At 36.0% G+C, this 23,268-nt stretch overlaps 1 protein-coding gene across 2 annotated transcripts in view; it reads left to right on the forward strand.

Annotated features, from left to right (window-relative positions):
• agap3 (ArfGAP with GTPase domain, ankyrin repeat and PH domain 3) overlaps positions 1-23,268 on the forward strand; it is a 264,585-nt gene that overhangs the window by 182,873 nt on the left and 58,444 nt on the right. For both annotated transcript variants that reach the window (XM_088918672.1, XM_088918671.1), the window contains exons 10-11: positions 9,754-9,858; positions 14,118-14,289. In XM_088918672.1, the coding sequence (XP_088774798.1) occupies positions 9,754-9,858; positions 14,118-14,289 (277 nt within the window). The remainder of the gene's footprint in view (positions 1-9,753; positions 9,859-14,117; positions 14,290-23,268) is intronic.

Below are 23,268 nucleotides of genomic sequence, written 5' to 3' on the forward strand. Positions count from 1 at the left end.
GTTTATATCATTATTTTTTATCAGCCTGTTATCATTTTTGTTGCTGTTCCCTGAATTCTGACTGTAATTTTAGTTTTGTGGTATGGTGACTGAAGCACAATTTTAATAGGGGTCTTATTAGTGTATTTTAAACGGTAAGAAAAATCAGACCTTTTGCTTTATACCCAAGCATCATTTGCTTTTTATTGCTTCCCTACATTATTAAGAATTATAGCCAAATCAACATAGTGATATATTAATTTCTCGTGTAATCTCCTTCATCTATTAATCACGGTCCTACTGTACATACTGTGTGAAGCACTTTGCAGTTATCAACATTAAATTTAATTTATAGAGTGTCAGTCCAATCCATGATTTTATATGTCCCTTTCCTGTGCTTAATACTCCCACTATTTTTGTATTATCCACAAATATACCGAATTAACTAGTTTCCACAATTAAAATCATTGATATAGATCAGAAAGATGCCAAAAGTGAGTCACTGATCTACTGTATACCAGTTTTTACAAGTAGCCCAATCAGAGGTTATGCACCTTAAGACGACTCACTGTTTCCTGTTTGTAAACCAATTCTTGGCCTCTATGCATTCTTATGGATATAGTGCTGCTGTAATTAAAATCAAGAGCTGGCTAGGCACATGTTGCTGAGGATCCATACAATTTCTGACTGGGGCAGAATCCGCATGACCTTTACTGTACCTTACTGTATCTCCCAGCCCAGTCAAATTAATGCCCATTCATGAGTGTGATTGATGATTCCTGTTCGTCCTCAAGGGGCATGCTAAAAGAATGTATTTTAATTGGTTTCAGAACTGGAAGGTGCAATCTCAATAATTAAATCACATCCTTCCATTGAAAATTTGTCTTGGAATTTGCAAAATTAAATTTGCAGGCTGACTGGTGAGTATTGAGGCTTTTTACAAGATCGGAACATGTGTGTGTCTTGGGAAATCTTTTCAATCAAAGCCCCCAAAGTAGACTTAACTACTGTATATTCAACATACTGTATTATACAACTTTAGGACCTATTCAAATTGAAAAAGATAAATTGACATTTTAAAAAGAGAGAAACATCAAATTACACATCCCACAATTGACACCGTTTAGGAAGCATTTACAGATACTTTGATATAATGACTAATTTCATTTATTAATGATAAAGGGAGTTTTGCACAAAAAATACAAAGTAATGAAGACCTTTTGTACATGAGAAATATATGAAAACACAGAGCAAATTGCCAGGGACCCAGTTTCACAGGCACTGTCTTCAGTCTGACACCCTACCAAGAAGACCTTTGCTGTATGCTGTTGTTTGCTGACTTTCTTTGAATAATCCCTTCAGAGCTCTGTATTTAGCTTCAAACTCTTGAAGCTTAAAAGGTCACTGCCAGTGCAATGCAGTTAAGTTTATACATCTTCCCAGTTAGTATGTAAAACCTTTACCCAGCCTATCTAAAGGATTAAAGATGCAAAGCACCAATCACCCCAAGTGAAAATTCTTCAATTAGTGACCATTTTAAAGTAACAACAACAAAAAAAGGTGGTCTAGAGGTCAGCCTTAGAACTGCTAAATATTTAAACCTGCTAAACACACTAATCCTGCCCCTTTTCTCTAATTGAATTCAAGTGTATAGTTCAAAGGAGATTTTCTCTGGTATCATTTCAGTTTTGACAGTAGGGAGTTGTGGGGGGTTATAGTAGGAGTTGAGGGTATCATAAGGACAGTTCAAATCCAATTAGGGAAGGAAAGGGGGGCTGGAGGGATTATTTAGGGGGTTGACTGCAAGCCAGCCCAGTCAAATGCACAAATAGCAGAGATCAAAGGGGCTGTGCAAGCAGAATTACCCCCTGCAAGGTGAATTACACACTCTCACCCCCCTGTAAAAATGGTAAGTAAGGAAAACAATACTTTCAGGAATAAATAGCAGTTAACACTAAGCATTTGTTTTATCCCCCCATTTTTCTTTCTTTTTTTCTCCTCTCCTCTGTCAGTACAAAAGGATGAACTATCACTCAGCTTTTGCGGCAGGAAGCAGGTTTTACATGAGTGCCACAATGAGAGGGGAAGATGTTTCCTAGCTGGTAAAATATGATCTGTGTCTTGTGACCGAGCTGCTGCAAAAGAACTTGATTTGTTGCCATAGTTTCACTAACCTTGCTGGGGAGACTCAGAATCAGAAGCATTTGTCTGTTTGATTGTATGTGTTTATATACAGAAACACAGAATCTTCAGTAGATACAACTGAAAGGTTCTGAAGATAAAACTTTTTCAACATTTCTACCATCCCCACAATGTGCTGTTAAAGCAGTGATTAATAAGGACGACGTCTCATTGATAATCTAAATGCTTCATATTTGCATTCGATTCTTCATCAGTTTTTGCACATTAAACAATATGCATTGGGGAAGAAGGCGGTTGCCTCTAGATAAAATAATGACGAAATGGATAATGATGTGCTCTCTGTAGATAAAAATGTTTGGTGATTGATTGCCAGATTTACATTACTAGGATTGTCTGAATATCTGATTAAATGTAAGTGTGTAAAGAATACTGGATTTTCATTTGCTTTCTTTTCATTATGTTTTAGCTATTTTCTGTTATGGTGATTTCTTTCCACTTTAAAATGCGGATTCAGTGTTCTGGCGTAATTACAATACGTATCTGGCTAATCTGCTATTTCAGTCTCTGTTCCAGGTGCTTTTATGCATTAAATAAGTACATGATATACAATTGTGTTCCTGTGAAAACAGGATGATAAAATTATAGATTAAAGTAAATGTAGAATATAAACATAGTTAAATAGAATTAATACATAATTATTCTAAGTTATATCTTGTAGGTGAACTGCAAAGAAAAGAAAAAAAGGTTTATTCTTGGTCCTTAAGTGAATTGGTTAGTGCAGGCGCGAAGGAGATTGAGAAACTAAAATTGTTTTGATCGTGCTGTGGAAGATTATTTTTCCCATGATTCCAAAATATACAACAGCTTTCTTCCTTCCAACCTCACGCTTGATTCTATGCTTCTGAGCTATTTATACAGTATATCCACTATACATACATTACTAACTTGTTTTCATTATAGATTAATAACATTATACATGGTTCTACCATTATTTCAAATACTATTTAAATAACCATCACTAGAACATAAATGAAATAGTTGTAAATAAAAGTTTTTTGCCAGTTGAAATTCAGTCTCTCTTGTTCACCCTCTTCTCTTGAAGGCAAGCCAGTGGCTAAAGAGCTGTCGTGATAATGTTATACAGAGTAAGTGAAGCATAAGAAAAGAAAAAGCAAGCAAGGAACTAAGGAAACAGTGGAACTGTAAATTACTGATTGTACTGTGTGAAATCTATACCTGTGATTAAGAAGGGTTGGATAGTCATGGCTGTTGACACACAGGCAGGCCTTCAGGTCATATAGGGTCAGTTCCTGATGTGTTAATAAGGATTAAACCCCTCTGGATGAGGTGGAATGAAAGCATTTTAATTTCTGCCTTAGCTGAAAGAGGTGAAATACCCTCCTCCCCCTGCCACACACACTGGAACCCTGAACCTGTTGGTCTTCTGTTTGATGCACTAAATGTGTCTCTGTAGAGAAGCATTTATTTACGGTGGATTTAGTGCACAGATAAAATATGCAGATCCTAGGGGGAAGTGGATGAAAGATAAGGGAAAATAAAGAGTTGAGAGTTAGCCCTCAACCACTGACTACATTGTGTAATCTACAATTTGGAGGCCCACCACAGTTTAAGAAGTGTATGAGACATCATACTACTACAATGTCGATCACTAGTACTAGTACTCTTGGCTGACTGTAGTGTTTGGGGAAAAAAAAAACATTTTTGTCGTATTTCTATTTTGCTTTTGTTCCCAACATGAAGTTTTAAGCAACACTAGTATATAAAAGAATATTGAGCTGGGAACAATATTTGTCTTCACAAAATTTGTCGGCATGTGAGCTAGAATGCTATTTTTACATTTCAGGGTTATAAAAATCAACACTTATTAAGTGCATTTCAAACCACAAAGTACAAAGCACGCAGTAGCATGTAAAACCTCTAATTTATATCAAAGTAGAGAATTTCCAGGTATATGTACAGCAGTTCCACATTGCCATCATTGTCTGCGATTCCGAATGAGACAGTAAAACTTTCAGTGACCTAAAATGGCCCTATTACATTGTAAAGAAGGTGGTTTGTGAATACATACAGGTATCTTTTGATTTAATATAAAAATTTGCTATTAGTCATAAAACCATATTAAAAGGATGCGCTGATATCACCCTCTCACTTAGTCTCTTTTCACTGGTTACATTTTATGGACACAAATGGTAAGAATGGCACCTGGTTAGACCACAGGTTTTGGTTCAGCATCTGACATGAAAATATATTTCATGTTATGAATCATACTCATAGTACACTCATAGTCCTCCATAAAACTCCACAGCAGAGGACGTTTTTTATACACTTCCTATCATAAATTGACAATATTTGAAAACAATCTATTTCTGTTTCAATACAGCATATGCTTAAGACCAAGTGATTTTTGCGACTATATCACACAACTCATTTATCTAGACTGCCGATTTGATTTTAATTTAATTTAATTTTAACACATCTACTTCGAGCCATTTTTGCCAACAAATACTACCCGTTAACTCTGCATCTCGTTGGAACATTTCTGCAGTGAAATGTCTGCTGCACATCCTGTACTTATTCTCTTGTACAGGATGCTGAATCTTGTTGAGAAACTTGTCGATGGGACCAACATCAGTGTCCGTGTTTATTGCCCATCTCTTGGCTAGTTGAATATCCCTTGGAAAAGGAAACAGTTTGACTTTCTGCTGATCCAATCCACGTTTTTTTGTGTGTGACCACTATGTTCTGCACAGCCAAATGCTCAACAGTGTGGCCTCTTTTAAAATGTGTATGTTCGTTGAAGAAGCCAAAAAAGGATAACATTATTTGGAGACCAAAGAACTTTATTTACAGGTGTTAGTAAGCAATACCTGTTTTTTTCACAATTTGTGCTATCGCTCTTGTACATGGCAAAACCAGTGATGTGCAACAACATGCCAACCACACAGTACTTTCACAAAGTTCATGATTTTGTGCCTATATCAGAATTTGTACAATCTTGCTATTTTTTCAATTAATGTATTCTGTAACCAAGACTTCCTACTGGCTCTGAGAAATGGGGACTGAAGTGCCCCTTTAATTTCATGCTAAAGAGTAGACATAAAAAAGACGGTGTGCAACATTTCAGCTGTGGAGCATTCACTAACATGAAGAATGCTGGGAAACCTGTCACAACTGGAACATCACAACCAAAGTTAACAAATGGTATAACATGAACTTATACTAGCAAAAATTGTATTACTAGTATTACTAATTGAAAACTAGTATTTTCCATACTATTGGAAATGGTATCCTGCCCACATTTAGTCTTTTGCTGGATAAGTTGTATTTCTTGTTTTCTGCATTAATTTTTGTCATATGTCACCTATTTAAAATTGCCTTTAGCTAATTCTGTTTCCCAAGTCAAAACACTAATACTGCTAATATGAAACAAGCCGAGCTACTCCACATTTAACATCATAGCCACAGAGTATTTGCCCTCATCAATCTCTCAAGCAAGTTTTACAGATAATGTAGATTGCTAATCTCAGACTCTAACTGGCATGTTTGTATAAAATAGTACATTTATTATCATCTGTTTTTCAGTGGTACATCCAGCAATATTCTTTGCAAACAAAACAAAGACATGCACAAAGCCCTCTGCAGAAATCTGACCTGGCTTGAGTGCCTGTTAAACAGACACCTGCTGTTGTATGTAACATCTCAGTAATAGCTAAATGGTGGGGATAACATTATCAGGAATAGCCACTGTGCCTTCAGTGGAAGAATTTTTCCATGATTTCAGTGCACTGGTAATGGTCACTCATAAACACCCACTCATGGTAATAACATAGGGGACATGGCTAGTCTTGGACTATAAAACCCTCTGTAACTCTGGTGGAATTTGGGGCACTGTGGGGGATGCACTTTGTGTGCGTCTTGATGCAGTGTTCTCCATAAATGGATGTTTTCATCACAAATTAAACTTATCTCAAACCTTCACTGAACTGTACTGTGACTCCTGGCATCCCAACACTCTCCAAAAGAATAAAGACGGCAAGGTCAAAACTTTTTTTTTGTTACAATCAAGCAATATACATTTCTGCTCAAAAGATAATACATATAAACATTCAGTACCATGTATACTTTATGTATAATTATGTGCATAAATTTGAACATATTAGGGCATTAATATTGTAACGCTTCTGGGTTCTGGCAGGCGCCCTTGCCGTTGCCGCTTACGGTCGGCCCCGCACCGTCGGGGATGCGAACCCGGGCCTCCGGCGTCACTCAACAGGGACCCGGCTTGGTGAGCTAAAGAGAGATATCTCCCCAGCCTAGCGGCTGTGGTCCTGCTATTACAGGGAAGAGCGGTGACGTCACCGCTCTGGTAAGCCGGCTCTTACACAGTGCCTGTCGGCTGTATGTGTTACAGTATACTTTGTGTTCAACCCAGTGATTTCAGGTGGGCATAAGAATTGAGGCACATTCACCTTAAAGTACATTTCAGAGTGTAAAAGTCAGTAATTAGCTGCATATCCCTTTGAGGCAATAACTGCACAAAGTCTGCAAACCATTGAGCTCACCATATTCTTTGTGTAATCATTTGAGATGTTTTTGCAACTTTGAGTTCTTGCCTTTTCTTGAAGGGTACTGACTTCATTTTATTTCTTCAGCATGTAAAATACATGCTCAATTGAATTTAAGTCTGGAGATTGACTCAGTCAGTCTTAGATAGTCCTGTTTTTTCTCCTAATGAACTCCTTAATTGGTTTGGCCGTATGTTTTGGGTAATTGTCATGCTGCATGGTTAAGTGCCGCCCAATAAGTATAACACCATTTTCTTCTTACATAAGCAGCCAAAATGTTTTTTTAACTTCACAATTCATTCATCTGCTGTCATCAATACAGACAAGTAACCCACTATAAAGACCTTAGAGGGTACTTTTGACTCGAATGTGGCCCAGTCTTTACTACTGTTGAGATTCTACTATAGGTTGTATTGAAATCTAAAATTAGGCATCAACAGAAGCTTTTATTAATTATTTGGTATGTTGATAGTTTTGGGAGTTGGTACTTAATTTTGAATGTCTGTTGTAATTTTTTGAAGGGGAACTGCTAAACCTTGAGCAAAAAGCTACTGGTGAACAGTTGGAAGTGGAGTTCTCTACAATGTCATATGACCTGAATTCTTTTTAAATTATATGGAACTTAATATTGATGGAAAAACTGCAAGTCAGTATCTCCCAAATACAGCAAATGGGAGACAATTTAAAGTCTTCCATTTTCCCTTTTTTTAATTTAGGAACAATGTTTTTTTATACTTTTTTTTTTAGACCAAATCTAAATTATCTTTTGTACAGTATGTTAAATTATAAACTAAGGTATACTTTTTTATCTCATTTTGTCAAAGTTGTTTCATGCAAGTTTCTTGGTCTTGAAAAATACGAAGTGTAGGTGTCTTAAAATTAAAGGAGATATGGCATCATCCAGAGCACACAGGCCAGATTAGACAAGCGCCCTGCTGAGACACAAGATTACTTTTAAATTACCATTTGCAATTTTCAATCAATACACGACTGCACAATTAAGTCTGCTGCTGAAATTCTGACGCTGAAAGTGAAGAAAAGACACCATTTCCCCAGCAATTAGCCCTCAGAGAGCGATCTCAGGTTTCTGCACAATTTCACGAGGTACTGCTTCACAGTTTTACTGTGGGGTCTTCACTGTTGCCACAATATTTTAATCTTCCAGTTCTAGTCCTTTTAATTTCCCTCTAATTTCAACCCAAATTAATTTGAGTATTAGATAAAGAAAGTAAAGGAAATTTTAAACATTATGGTAATACTATGGAGCAAGTGGGAATAATTAGGTGCAGCATATAGTAATGCAGAAGATGTGTTGAAGAATAACCTTGTATTCATGTTAGAGACAGACTTTGCTTTCCCAATGTGCAAGTTCTCCAGAATGCTTTTATGTAAAAAAGAAATACATATATCCAACTTTTTCAACAAATTAAAATTAATGTTAGAATTTACAGACAGCAGGTTTCAACTTTTGGCAAAGACAAACCTGAAGAAATTCAGTGTTTAATGAATATAATTCATGCTCATGTTATTGACTGTCTTTCTGTATTATACTTGTCATGATATTGAATCACTGTTTTCTTATATATTTTATTAACTTAATATGCCTTTTTAAGGGAAATTGTGTAGCAGTTGGTTTTTGTTAGTGGTTTTTCAGTGTTTGTAGAAGAAAATCTAGCTTCCATTTAAGACTTTTTGTAGAAAATTGTTTATTTGCTATTGAATCTTTTTTTGGATAAGAAATAGTCATCGTTAATAATTCATAAAGTCTTTTGTAACATAAATGATGATGTTCAGGACAGAGGGAGTTGATGTTTCCATTACCTAGTTAAGTGGTGATTATCCTTGCTGTTTTCACACGTGCTTTTGATACTCCATCAATGAATTTCTGTGCATTAAGAAACTCATTGGTTCAAACTACGTTAGATGCAAAAATATTTCAAATGTTTTTTATAAATAATATATTTATAAAAATAAAATATAAAGAATATATAACGTTTAGTATTCATGAACTGCTATGTTGCTTCTTAAATTTAAAGCTTTGAATCGTGATGGTCTGTATGTCTTCCGTGTGCTTTAGAAACGTGTATTGTTCAGCACAAGTCAATTATCTTGCACAACTGGAAGTTGATTTGCGACTAGTAATCATATTGACTGGTTAATATTATATTATTATTTGCACATACACAAGTATACTAGAATGAGCAAACAGGGCAAACTATTTCAGGTACTCTTTCTCACAAAAATGCTATTAGATGTGTTCCAGAATGTTTTCTTTTCCTTGTAAATTTCATATTACAGTCTTTGCTGGAGACGTTTCTTAGTGCAAGTATAAATGTACGGATATTTGTTATATCAGGATAGATTTTGGAATGACTGGAGAAATGTCCCAGTGAGTACAGTACTCCATCAATATCATCATGTTGCTGCCTTCCAAAAATTAATTCTGGCATTTGAATTTGAAGTCAGAACACAAACTAGAAAAGTGTCTCTGCTTCCGTTTGTACCATCATTTTTAAAAGTTTTTCTTTTTCTATTTAATCATAATTTGTAATCAGGAAATATTATGTTTTTTGTCCTTGAGTAAGTCTGCTGACCAATAGGAGCCTGAAGTTAGAAATAAATAATTTTGATGGATGTTTTGTGTTTTTTGGTTAATGATTTAGTAAAAGTTAGTGAAAGCCAGTAGTTAGGTACTTGGTAATGTAAATTTACTCCTGATCTTCAGGAAGTATCCATTGCATTTGTTTTATTGAATTCTGGATGGGTAACAATGGATTTTGTTTGTAGTGTTCTAACTCTGAAGGATTACTTGACTACTGTATTTCTCAAATCCCAAAGATGGCTCCATAACCGAAAAGTTGTTTCCTTCCTTCTCTTTTCAGCATGGAACAAACCTATTACTTGTTCCTATTTCTCAAATCCTACTGTTTGACTTGGAAGTTTACAAGGGCAATAATTCCATAATGTTGCATTTAGATATTTGGCTTCGATTTACTCCATAACTGGTAAATTAATTATTATCCAAACTGTTCTCTCTGTTTCGTAGGGGATTCTTCTAAAGAGGAGTGGGAAGTCTCTGAACAAAGAGTGGAAGAAGAAATATGTAACACTGTGTGATAATGGTGTCCTGACTTACCACCCCAGCTTACATGTGAGTGTCCCCAGCCTTCTAGCTGGAATGTTCCATTCTGCATGTTTCATAGCTGATGTAATGTGTACAGAGTAAAAACTGTTTTTGTGTTTGCTAAATGGTAAATAGAGAGGTCAAAATGGTGTTCTAATTAACAGCCAAGTATTGAGTGTTTTCTGTGGGCGTACTATCAACCTTTTAGACATAAATATATTGATAATAAGGGCAACCAATGGACAGTCAGTTTTTTTTTTTCATTTGTAAACTGATTTAAGATTCATAACCCTGATGGGCACAGATAGAAACAGCAAATGAGTGTATGTACAACAAAAGCAATAAGTCAAATCAGAAGATCCCTGTTTTAAAGAGTGTTCAGAACCTGCTCAGTGAGGTAAGTGTGGCAAAGCATCAAGGTATGAAACAGACTGATACTCAATGTAGATGGTAACAAAAAGTGCTTAACATTGCTAATGGAGTTAATAACATGAGCAGTAAAGACTTGAAATAAGGCTGACATTTTCTTTAAAAAAGTTTAAAATAACTTTTTTTTCCACTTAAGCAATAAACTGGAACAATAATTCCTTGTGGGCTTTCTGAGGTACATTTACAGGATATGTAGTTATCGTGCTTGTAGGAGTCCAGAGGTATGATATGCTTGGCGGTTTTATTTGAAGATCGATAATAAAATATCTAAGCAGTGTGTTCTTCTGGAAGTGTAATCCACTGCCTTAATGTTGAGGCTGGAGGGGGAAAGCTCTGCCCTCTTGCCTGGCAGTGGGATGCTCACTCTTTCATAATGGAGATGTGGTGCTGCAATGCCTGCCGTGCTACACTGTGTTTTCTGCTTGTATTTATTATCCTGCTCGCCGCACGGCTGAAATGCAGGCCTGCCTGGGACATACATCTCTGTCACGTCCCCACTGTGGCGCTAATGTCTCTTAAACACTTCACAACAGACAGGCAGCACCCTGCCTGACACAAACTCTCCGCACTGTCTCATGCTCTCCCTCTCTTTTTCCTTCAAATGATTTTATTACTTCATTATTTTATTATTAAAAGACAGTAACACAAATTAAACAATAAAAATAAATATTCTAACCTTTCACGTAATGTGTATTTTTAAAACTTTGACAAAAATCCTTTCCTGTAAGCATTTGTTTTTAATCTAAAGACAAGAACTTTCTCTCATTTTTCTGTTTTTTCTCCACTCTCTATCCTGGAATCATTTCCTTTGATCACAAATTACCACAGTGTATTTGAATCATATCTTAGAAAACATTTTCATTGGACCATTTTGCATTTCGTTTCTTCTTCTTTTTTATTTAGGTAAGATTAATGACTCCTAAATCAAGAGCTAAGGAATCTGTGAAGGTCTAACATATACAGTATTAAACATCCAAGAATAATGTTATCTTTAACCTGAGTCAACCTCACATTAAGTTCTGGTTCTACACCAATGATTTATTTTATTGTAATTTTATGTTTTAAAGTGAGCCCAAAGATTACTTAATCATTTTTGTTCTTAAATGAAAGCAAGATAAATCTTCACCTTCATTAATGAATAACCACAAGCTTTTAAATGTAGGATGTTAAATGTAATCCAATCTACTTTTTACATTCTGGTTAAATGTGCCTGGATTCCACATTTCTGTGTCAATTAAACAGCATGAACAACAGGGGGAAAAAATGGTACCCAGTTTTGTGCAGCTTTGCCTTCAACACTGCAAGTCCCTACTGATTGAAATGTTTTTTTTTACACATTTAGACAACTTGCAAGATTCTTTAAAATGAATGACAAGATTTGCAATGGTCCATTGTAACAGTTTATTCTGTGACTTGCGAAGAGGCTTAAGACTAGAGAAAGTATATGTGTATTTATGATAATTTCCATCATAAGTCATAAAACTTTATTTTAAAAATAACCTGTCAGAATAATAAGATTTACTGTAATATGTCACCTTTCTTCTCAAAGCACTTTACAATACATTATAAGCATCTTAGCCAAAATAACCAAAGCAGACATACATGACAAACCATTCCTAAAAAAAAAAACTTTCTAAAAACGTTTTTTAGATTTTTAGGTTGACTTGAAAACACTCAATGTGGCTCAGTCCCTGATATCTTTTGGGATAACAGCTTTGGGGCATAGTAAAACAAAGTCCCAGTCACCCACAGAGACAGCTGGAGACAGACATTGGGAACACATACTGTAGTAAATAAATCATAATCAGCTGAGGACACTGGAGAGAGTCACGTAGAAGGGAGTAAATATACCATTTCAGTTACTATACCATGTATAGTTTACTGATGGGAGAAACCCAATTACTTGACATCAGTAATATCACAATGAAGAAGCTAATAATAGATCCCGTGAATGTTTTATTTTTCTATAGTGATTTGTTCACAAAATTGTACAGTTATAAACTACAGCTAACTTTTATTTTATCCTTGTAAAGAGCTCTTAAGCTTTACACCTGCTTCTGGCAGTTAGTTGCATCATGGCATTATTGTGTGCGATGTAATCTGTGATGCTCCTGTAACCATCTATAAAATATACTGAATGCAATGAGTTATATGTGCTTTCTGTTATTACCAGTATCATGCACAGAAATCCACAGCACACTGTTCAAAGAATTGTTTGCTTCCAGGAGGGCTTGTGTTGTTCGTGCCTCACTCGTGTCTGGAATGTGTGTTTGTTTCTGCTCAGTGGAGGTGCCGCAGGATGGCTGCTTGATTCAGTGATGCTCTTACAAGTCCACTGGCTGCCGCTATCTGTCAGCGCCTATTCCAAACAGAGAGAGAGAGAAACAGAGAGAGATTCCCTTTCATTTCCCAGCCAGCAGAGCCATCCACACAATCACCTTCTGTTAATTCTATCTGCAACATCAATTAAATTGTTTGTAGAAACTAATTGAATGTGGCTTAATCACACATCTTAATAGCTTTCCACGCTTTGAACTCGCTGTTAATTCCAGTAATAAAATAAAATGAGAGCGCTCACTGGGTAATTAGCGAGGAGGCTTGTGAAGAAATTAGTGCTTTATGGCGTGTAATAAAAGGAGTAGAGCTGGCGCCTGATTCGATAGGCGATCTTTGCATTTCTGCTGATTGCAGGGATTTTGTTTTTTATTTATTTACTTATTCAAAGCAGCGGAATTACTTTTTTCCCCCCTCAGCTCTGATCAAATCACCGGATTTAAGTAACTGAAACTATTCAGAGCCATTAAGCAATTTCTCTGCATCTTCCGTGAACTTGGACTGTGAAAGGTTAAATACTGTGTCATCTCTTTCTTGGCCAGTCTTTGGTATGAACACCTTAGGTCTACTGATGTGTGTCTTCTAGTTTTTTCCTTTGGTATGGAATTATTTAAAATTTAATGAAGTTGTTGGTGATGTTTCAATTGTTATTATATTAGTGTAAATATCAGGAAGTTTGGAACATTGCAAAAATAGATTAGTGTCATTTTTTCTATGAAGAGGTTTAATGTTTGCAAGGAACTACTTAGACGAGAGGTACTACTATATAATAGCTCAGTATTAAAAGTATAGGATGTAAAGATGTGTACTTCTAACACAAGGCAATCTGATTTGTGAGTTATCTGAAACCCTTAATGCCAGGTTCAGGCATTTCAGCCGTTTAAAGAGAGAGGCTGAATTCGATTCCTCCTTCAGTAGCATTGCTTTCGTTTCTGTTATTCAATCTGTTGCACTAGCACTTTGGAATTCTTTATCCAGCAGCTTCAGAAATATAGTTAAGTTATTGGTATTAACATTATTGACATCTCAGAAAAGGTGGGCTGCAGATTTTATAAGTGTTAAGAAGTTTTATGTTACAGAAATAAAGCTTGTTTATTTCTCATTAAAAACAAATTCATGGCTTTTCAGTCTGTTATTTTTCATTCTTGGTGTGCATTTATGTGTATTGGAACACTTCTTTAAAGTGTTTAAAGTATTGAAGGTCTTCTGTAAAGCCTGTGCTTTCATAGCTTATATTGTACATAGATTTCTGCAAAGCCTATGTATAACTCTATATTAGATTGATATGTTTTGATTTCTATGATGCAAGTCCAGTTTTCTCAAAACCACTTTCCTGCCTTTGGCAATTGTGTTTACCAACTACCGTAAAAGGGTGTTTGCCAGCTGTGGGAGAGTTGATTTACCTCTCAAAGTAGAACTTTCCTCTCTTATGGAGGTTTGTTAAAGCAAATAAGGGATACACTTGTTTTGTTCTACACATGATTTTTTACACATCATCTGGGCCTTTATGTGTCTAATTCCAGGACTACATGCAGAACGTCCATGGGAAAGAGATTGACCTGCTGAGGACAACTGTGAAGGTACCAGGGAAGAGGCCTCCACGAGCTGTGGCCACCACAGCCCCAACAGCCAGCCCCAAAACCAATGGATTGACCAAAGACCGCAGCAACCTGCAGCTGGCCACTGGCACCACTGGTAAGAACCAGCCTTTCAACACTTTTCAAAAACCAGGGGTGGGCGCATAGACTCGGAACATTCAGAGTACAGTCAGAACGTTTCTACAAGACATTGTATAGTATGTGATGTTTGAGTTGGAACAAAGCAAATGGTTACCATTTCTCATTTTAGTTTTCCATAAAGAAAAGGTCTAAATAATTATCCAAATAATTGGTCTAAGATGCCAAAAATCTTGGGGCAGTGAATTTAAAAAAAACAGTTTGTGCTTTACACAGAATATTGAGAGCATATGAATGTGAAGCGACTTCTTTGAAGGAGGCTGTCACTGACGTACAGTACCATGGGGATCCAAATCCTTTTTATAATCTGGTGTAGTACTGCTGGGTTCCAGCATCATTTGGGAGTTTTTCAAATAGTCAGATTACAAAAAGTTGAGGGGTAGCTAACGCAACATGAGAAGAGATCAAAATAATTTTGGTTTAACACACTGTATGTCACTGGTTTAGTATAACAGACAACAATAAAATAAGTGTTGTAATAGGATAGGAGTAAAATAAGATAAAAGTTGCCATAACTATAGCAACTGCCTTCAAAAATGATCAAGATGTTATTGATTCTTCAATTGTGGATTCATCAGCAAGAGAGGATAAGAATGCTACAGAGTGTTTGAATAATTGATTGAGTTCAAATATTTTCAGGTTAAGCTAAGAATGCATTATGTACAAGTGCAACCCTATCAAAAAATAGTGCAGATGTATAAAATAGTCAAAAAAAATGTAAATTGAATCGTCTAACACATGTCAATGTGGGTAGTTATCAAACCGGTAGTGATCATTCTGAAAGAATCTAATAAAAATTCTGCTTTAGAGTCATCAAACAGGACTGAATTTAAGGGAATCCACTGAAATTAGGAGCAGCTAATACCAGGGCTAAACACTACAGATCGTACAGAAGGCTTTAGGTGTATGAAAATGAGTATACTGTTTGTGGAAGCTGAGTCACTTGGAGAATTGACAAACTCTTGATGGGGTTCTTGGATCATTAAATTACTAAAAGCTGGATGAGCAAGATAGACGTTAGGCTTCTTCTCATCTGTAAGCTGTCTGTTTTAATTATCTTAATATATGCCCCTAAAGTTGGATTAAACAAAGAACTCCTACAACGATTCTAAAACATTAAATCTCCTTTTTTTAACTTTTTGGTCCCTTAATCATAAAGATGGTAAAATAAGCTGCATCCCCAAACTAATGATTTCACATTCATCTTCATAAATATAGAAAATAGCTATTTAACTTCTTTACACATTTTCTGTTATTTAAATGAAATCTTCAATCTAAACAGTGGTATGCTTTTTTTTATAAAACTCAATTTTTTGCAATGCAATTTGTCCATTTTTTTAATACCATGGTTCATTACTTTCTTACTAAAGGAATAAGATTAATGAAGAAAGGAAAACAGAGTAAGGGGCCTGTACATTGTAATACTTGTGCCCTTCAAGAAAGGCATATAAATAGCAAAGCTCCCAGCTAGCTGGGGAGCTGGAAAAAGGAGCATTGCTGCTGAGGGTGGTGGAGAGGGGTGGGGAACGATTGTTGGCATTAGAGGATGAGTAATTAAGAGTAATTAAGAATTAGGTGAGGAGGTGGAGGAGACCTGGGATTTAGGAGCCTGCGTTCAGAATGACCATTGAGCAGTGACCAGGTTTAGAGAGATGGAAGCAACTGCAGCAGTATGCTGGAGGTATGTGGAACATGAACACAAACACTGCAACAGACAACAGAAACCCACCACAATGATCACAGTTTGCATTGGTTTATGCAGTGTAAATTTCATTGATTTGATCATTCATGCTAATTTCTATTTCATTTGTTACTCAATTGCCAGCTTGACCAGGGAGAAAGACGAACAAATATCCAACAATCTATTTCTCAAATCCTCTTCTTGGTATTTTGTAATGTTATATACTGTATAGAATTTTTTTTTTAAATTAAACACAAATATGGGTATTATCAGCACTATCTCTATATATCAGTTCCTGTGTAAATGTGTGTATTTCTGGATTTATACCATGTGGGAAATTAGTGTACACGATAAAAAGTATAGGGTTATACCCAAAGCAGCCATTTATAGAACTAAGAATATAGACATTGCACATTTTTCTTCTCATACATTGACATAAAATTAATTTAATTTGCTGTGAAATTTTCCTTACCGGCCTCTTTTTAATTTGATTGTTTTCTCTTTTGCACATATAAAATTCATTTTTCAATATTCATATTTTTGCTGAAATAGCATCTTACACATAGATCACAGTCTCTTTATAAAAGATATCTACTGTATGTACAGGACCTCTACTGTATAGTATCTATATAACTTTATCTGTGTCCTCTGTAGACATTTGCATTTGATGTTATTGGGTTGTTTCCATTTTCAGCATACTGCAACAGCCGACTTTGGGTGCTTTTCCCTGTCTAGACCACTAATAGAGGATCCTGGAGAACTTCCCCTCTGATTAATTGCTATTTACTGTCCTAGCTTCATTTTGGAGGCTTCAGATATTTTTACCCCTCAAGATAAATAATGCAAAGATGTTGTCTGATGATGCAGGTTTTACAACAAATTAACCATGCATGTATAGTATTTGCCTTATGGCCTTAAAAATGAATGCCCTCACAAGTGGCACACTTTTCTTTTCAGAAGGGATAAAATTGACTTTGCTGGTTCTTTCGACAATAATAATCCTTACTTGTCAGTAGGTATTCCAAAGGAAAAAAAGCTCAGAGCTTGTTTTATTAAAAGCAATCATTTTGAAAGCAGTGGAATTTTTTATGTTCATATAACTAATATTTCTAAATCTTTACTTGGTAAGTAGTGAGAGTCCCTTAGATTCACTGATGGTAATTCTTGTGAGAAGGACAAGCCTGTCCAAGCTGAGGGGAGGCTGTGCTGGGTCTATCTTGATTACTTGTTGAGGTGTTGGTGCCCCGCTGTACTGAATCATGTCTTGACAGCCCATGCCTCTTTTCCCCTGACTGAGCTGCGGTTCGACGGACAGATTCCAACATGAACGACCCACAAAGGTTAATTAGTTGAAAGGAAAGCATAAGATGAAAATGTTACACTGGAGGATGGGTATTGTGTTCAAGCCCATAAACAATTAACCTTCATGAGTTTGTGTAGGAGAGGCGTGGGAAACCACAGGGGAGAAAGAGGGAGAGGAGAAACTGGGGCTGAGAACGACTGATAGCGGAGAGATGGAATGAAATAAGCCCTATTAAAATGTTTTTGCACCTTTTTAATTAGATTTACAGCAGAAAATTTCCGCCTGTCATAGTGCTTCTCTGTATATAAACCCTGGTATTTGTTTTCTGAATTCAGTGCAATTTAAGTAATTTAAGTTCAATTTTGTAATTCATGTTTCCATTTACTTGATCAAAATGATGATAAGCCAAGTACATTTTACTATAGAGCAATATGCTTAATGTTTAGTTGTTCGTATCACATATAAAAATGAGCCAATGGAGAGATATAGTATTAAGTGCAGTATTTGAGCAGTAACTGAATCATTTTATAAAAGATTTAACTTAAAATCTGAAATTGTTTTTCTTAGAAGTAGCACTTTTAGACATTGCATTTGTAATATTTTAACTGTGTTTGAATAGAACAAATGAAGGTGTTAATCTCACAATATGGTAAAAGGTCACAAATCACTATGTGTCTGCTTTGAGTGGAGAAGCCCGCACTTACTAAATTATGCAATTGGATTTTGATTTCATTAGGCATGCAACTGATGAAATGAACAAAGGGCAATTTTTCATTCATGTGAGAAGAGTGGCCCTGTCTTCATTCATTGGCTCCCAAGATCTAAAAAGCTTTCCATGTGCAAGAGAAGAAAAAGTAGCGAGAGAGAGAGAGACGGTGTGTCTGAGGGTGAATGTGTGTGTGTGTAAGACAGTGCACGTCTGTCGGAGTCCTTATTTAATTCTTCTGACAAGTCTTCCCTGGCAGATTTTAAATATTATTATCCTGTTAACGTGCATTCAGTTGTGTCACTGATGACAGATACATTATATCAAAGTATTAATGACCCCCATCAGTTTTGATCAGCGGCACATGAGAGAGGCTTTGAGTTCCAGTTGCTTGCAGTGACTTGGGGTTCTTTGCCCTGTACTGTAAAACGCTTTGCTGTGGTGGTAAAGCCTGACCTCGCACTGGCTGAGCTCTCTATATTATTACACAGCTCCTGACTCTTCAGCAGAACGACCTGATGTGTTTTATAGAGTCTCGCAGACTCCCGGTGGCACTGGGGTCGCGGATTACACGCCGCAGCCTCCGATGATGTGAGCACCACATTAGCATTAATGCTTCATTATCCCCCCACTTGTACATAATAGCAACAACTCGATGGAGGGGTCAGGCAGCGTCACGCCTCATCAACTCCTGACGAAAAAATCTCCTGTCCCCCTTGCTGCCTCAGCTGAGCCTTCAGAAGAGCTTTTTTTCTGTTCTTCCAGATACAAAAAAACCCACATTTGTGCAGAGTTTGTATATTTGTGCCGTTTTTTTAATACTTCTCTTTTGTTGTATATTATTTATGTTTTGCTCCAGTTACTAATGTTTATTGCCATGCCTAGAGGTTTTTGAAATGGTTGTTGGTTTGGAGGTAGAAAACCTAGTGGTGGGGGAGAAGTTGCTTTTTGTCCCTTTTTGCAAGCATCTTGAAGATGCTGATTTTCTGTGGGTTTTGGCATTCCGTGCCATCGTCCTTATAAGAAGGTTTAAGAGAGATTGTTCATTTTCCTCAGAAGAATGTAAGAAACAATCACTTGTTTCTCCTATTTCTTCGTGTGTTTTAAAGTTTTAAAATTAAATGTGAGAAACGGACATCCGGAAACAGTTTTGGATTTTTAAAATATATTTCATTTAAAATATAGTTTTTAGGTTTCAAATTTAAGTGTTTGAGCCAGTGCCCCCTTCTAATATATTTATTAAAAATGGTAGAAATCATTCCATAATACAGATTTTTTTCTCATTTTTTTAATCCAAATTTCTGTAGACAGATTTTGAATCCCTATGAGAAAGCAGACTTATCTGTTTTTATTTGTGTTAAAATGTTTATTTTGCTCACTAATGCTTTTCTGCAAAGCAGATGAAACAATCCATTCTCTACAAACCTTAAACATATGTTACATGGTGTATATTATGACAATTGCACAATCTGCAATACTCCACCGTATGCTTTTAACATAGACTGTTATTAAAAGACCGCTTACTAGAATATTTAGAAATAAAAAGTGTCTTTCATTCATGGCATTTTCTTTTGCTTTTAGGAGCTCTTTGTATCCTATTGGTGTTTTATGTAAAACACAATTGCACAAGTGTGTTAATGTAGCAATGTGTACAATCCTGGAGTGCATTAGATTAATATAAACAACCTACACAATTGTGTCTCATAAAAAAACAGGAAACCTTTTGCGCTCTGTTGCTGCCTAGCCCAGCAGTATTAAATTGTGCATGCCGACTTCATAAGCACTCTGCACATCCGTTCAATTGATAAAAGTGGCATGTAAAAGATGATAAAGTCAGACAGCGGTACACTGATGTTAACATCTGATTATTTCACTTACTGTAATTACATTATCTGCTCTTTTATGCAGAATTATTCTCTGAGGACTAATTGATGGATCCATGTTTAATTCATTAATCATTAGCATCAAATTTGACAATTACGATCTGAGATGATTGTGGAATATCAAAAGCAGTCAGGGCAGTTTTTTTTCCCCCTGCCGAAGGAGAGGAATGCTATGCTGCATGTTGCTAGTTATTTGAAACACTTTTTGAGCTTTTGCTTAGTTTTTACTAGAAATGTAGAAAATATTTAAGCATTAAAAAATGGAGGTAGAGAGAGATTCATCATAGATTACAACCTGCGTTTTGAAAAGGTCAAGCTGGAGGGGAAGACTTATCATCCTTTAATCTTGCAGCTCTACATGTATGACATGTATGTGTTTTTTATTGTACATTGTTATCCACATCTTTATCATTCAGTAATAAAGATGGAAGGTTGCCGGTTCAAATCCTGCGGCTGGCAGAGGAATCCTACTCCGTTGGGCCCCTGAGCAAGGCAACCCCAGCTGCTCCAGGGGCACCGTATAAATGGCTGACCCTGCACTCTGACCCCAAGCTTCTCTCCCTGTCTGTATGCCTGTGAGTCTCAGGAGGAGCAAGTTGGGGTATGCAAAAAGACAAATTCCTAATGCAAGAAATTGTATATGGCCAATAAAGTGATCTTCTATCTTATAGCTTCAGGAACTGTATGGTTCTGGAGGTCAGAATGTGCCACTTGTCCAAGGTCCAGCGTTCAATCCCCTTCTAAACCCACTGAGCAAGGCTCAATGTCTACAATTTGGCTCTGCAGCTCTGTGCTGTGCTGTGACCATCACCATCTTGAGCTTGACGCCAGGCATGGGCTCAATGTCTACTTTGAATAAGGTTTGCATGTGGCTTTATTAACAGTGACGAATCTGGTTTTATTTTCAGTGATGTAAGTGATTTTGATGCAACGCATTAACTACCATGGGCATCGTTCAGAGAAGTTGAAATAATCTTCTATGTGACATTGATGTCACATTTGTATTCACTGCTGAATAAAAGCTACTTTCATTAATTATTAATTATTTTATGTAAGCCAACCAGAAAGAAGTATACAAAGAAAAAGTGTCAAATTCATAAAGCGTTGGCATGCCATGTTGTTTTACGGATTCTTTACAAATGTAAACTGAATGAAGAGGTTCGAGACTTGATAAATGGCATTCCAAATGCAAGATTTGCAATATCTTTTTAGCAAAGAAAGTCAGCAACTGATGTGTGCATTGCTTGCAATTTGACATATAAATGAACATCAAATACATCAAGGCCTTTACTCCCTTACATTGCTCCATTAACAATATACGCCTTCTATACACATACTGTACAGAGTAAATGGAGCCAACTTGCTGTTAGTTCCAACGTCATTCACTTTGCACTCCTTTTTTTTTTCATCATTTACTGATTCCACCACTAGGCACTTGAGATTCTTTGTTCCTGACTGGTTGTGGGTTCACATTGTACACCTGGTGTTGAATGTGTGAGGAATTGCAGGATTAATCATTGTTTTGTCAATATGTGAGGGACTTTGAAGCATGGTAATATCTCTGAGATTCTTGTTTTTATCCACTTTTAAAAACAATTCAAAGATTTAAAAGTACTTTTAAACCTGGAAAATTGAATGACAAAGCAGCACAAGCTATATGAGGTATATTTTACATATCTAAACAAATATATGCATTAATGAAGCAACCCCACTGGTAAACAAATTTGCTGCTGTTCCATTTTAATGGTGTTCATTAAATGTTAGAAATGAGCATTTTGTTCCCATTGTGAGATCAAGAACTGCATTTATCATGGAGTTTTCATGGTGGTGGTATGATGATTCCCATCCTTCCCTTCCTAACTGATCGAGTGTGTTCCTCTGAATGTTGTGTGCATGTTGCCTCTCTCTCTGCATTGTGGAAGAAGTGCTGTCTAGTTTACTCCTCAGTTCCAGTGCTTTCCAAACGACTGTACATTTTTAACATTTGTATAAAAAATGAATTACATTATTTTTTTGACACCAGAGTCTCTGCTTTAATGATTTGCAAACAGGGGGAAATTTGTGATGATTGCTGTATTTTGAACTCCTTCACAGTTGCACAGTTCTGTGAAATAGCTTTCAAAAATGTCACTTTGGTAATATAAAAATTGGTGCTATTGCCTTTTAATTTATTTTCCTGTTGAAAGTTTATTATGAATGACTTCAGACTGCCTTTTTTTTAAATGGTTTCTGGTCTTGTTTGCAAGAGAACTATCGCTAGGGCATTTTGTTTAAAAAAGTTCAAATGTGACCCTCCCCAGATTTGGCGACTTATTGGAGCAGGTGGAATGAATGATGAAAAACAGCAATAATATATCTCCAAAACGTTGGATTTTTATTGCATCTTAGTTTGAATTTGTAGCTATTTGTTAAAACAAAAACAAAACACTACATTTTTGCTGTTATTGACTTTCAATGCAGCTTGTCGAAAATTAAAATTATTATTGGTAGAGTAAAAGGTTGTTGCTAATAGTTAATTATTTCTCCAGCATATGATAAGGCAAGTCAAAATACTGTTATAACTAAAAGAAGATACTGTTCTCAATGTATGAAATAAAAATTGTACATGTAGTAGTTTGTTTTAAGAAGTCTTAATGTAGGTTGTTTACAGTATTGTACAGAGTAAATAACAGTGTACACTTGAAAATGATGGCACATTCATTATTCTCGAGGTCAGTGCTTAATGGAATAAAAGGCCATAATGAGCTCCTGTTAGCAATTAGTGTTGGATTATTTTTACAGTATGCCATCATTTTTTGTTGTTTAAAAAAACCTTTGTTCTCCGATCTCTCCATCATAAAAGATCTAATGATTGGTAAAGCAAGCTGCATGAGAACTTTTCTGCCCTAGTAAGGCAACCAGTTTGCCAGTAAAAATTGGTTCACTGGAAACATTGGTCCATTGGAAAGCTCGCCATATCTCTGAGGTTGTTAGGGAGTCAGTTTAATAATTAAGCAATAAAATGGCTCCCTTAAGTAAAAGAAAATGTGATACATCTGGGTCCAAAACATCTACCTTTTAGATTCTGTCTGTAGTTTGGTATGTAAAGAATGGTAAAAAGGATAGTGTCACTACATTCCGGTAATTTCATATTGGGGTTAGTGAAACCCCATGTGGCATCTAATTATTAAAATCTTTTATATTGTTTAATTTTTATGACATTAAATAAGGACTAATTTCTCAGCATGTCCAAAATTTTACCAACCAGATCCAGCACTTTTAATTTTGATATAAATACTCCACTTAACACTGCCAGAATTATCAAATTAATGTTGCATTTTTTTTTCTTCAGTAACATACAGTTCACTTTCAGGATAAAAATAATG

Source organism: Atractosteus spatula, chromosome 6 (genome assembly GCF_055471065.1).
Source record: "Atractosteus spatula isolate fAtrSpa1 chromosome 6, fAtrSpa1.hap1, whole genome shotgun sequence".
NCBI lineage: Eukaryota > Metazoa > Chordata > Actinopteri > Semionotiformes > Lepisosteidae > Atractosteus > Atractosteus spatula.